Below are 528 nucleotides of genomic sequence, written 5' to 3'. Positions count from 1 at the left end.
GGGTTTTCCAGAGCTCGGCAGCATGTGTGTTCAAGGGACTATCAATGTTGGGTTTTCCTAGAAGGCTCTGGATGGACAGCAGAATGGTTCTGACGTCATATAGGGCAGACCACTTGTCCTTCAGGATGTCCAGGCATATGTTACCCTGGGTGTCCACGTTGGGGTGGTAGCAGGGTGTGAGGAATTTCACCGTGGGCGCATTGTAAGGGTAGCCACTGGGGAACTCTAGTGAGAGCTTATACCTCAGGTCTTCATATACTGTTCCAGCTGCTCCATGGATGGTCCCTACCCATTTGAAAAGGTTGTCTGATTCAGGGAAGGCAGAAATCCCTTTATCGCCAGACATCATGAGGGTCATCAGCTCCTGCTGTAGCCTTTTGCCCACGGGACCCCGGGCGGCGCCCCCGCTCGGCTCGGCTCCTTTACGGGCGGCGGTGACGCTTGTGGCTGCTGGGTCGCGGTTTTGGGAAGCCATCCGGGCGGCGTTGGCAGAGAGACAGGAACTCGGAGAACACGACTGCAACTGCC

General features: G+C 56.2%; 1 protein-coding gene across 1 annotated transcript; it reads right to left on the bottom strand.

The window, feature by feature from the left end:
• Nucleotides 1–6: 6 nt before the first annotated feature.
• Nucleotides 7–522, bottom strand: LOC108525766 (ubiquitin-conjugating enzyme E2 C-like; the record flags this gene model as incomplete). The annotated part of the gene is made up of 1 exon (XM_017866612.1): nucleotides 7–522. A coding segment is annotated over exon 1 (469 nt), but the record flags the coding sequence as incomplete, so codon positions are not given.
• Nucleotides 523–528: the final 6 nt, after the last annotated feature.

Source organism: Rhinopithecus bieti, unplaced genomic scaffold (assembly GCF_001698545.2).
Source record: "Rhinopithecus bieti isolate Rb0 unplaced genomic scaffold, ASM169854v2 repeat_32976, whole genome shotgun sequence".
NCBI classification, from domain to species: Eukaryota; Metazoa; Chordata; class Mammalia; order Primates; family Cercopithecidae; genus Rhinopithecus; species Rhinopithecus bieti.
This window is presented reverse-complemented; position numbering and strand designations above follow the sequence as displayed.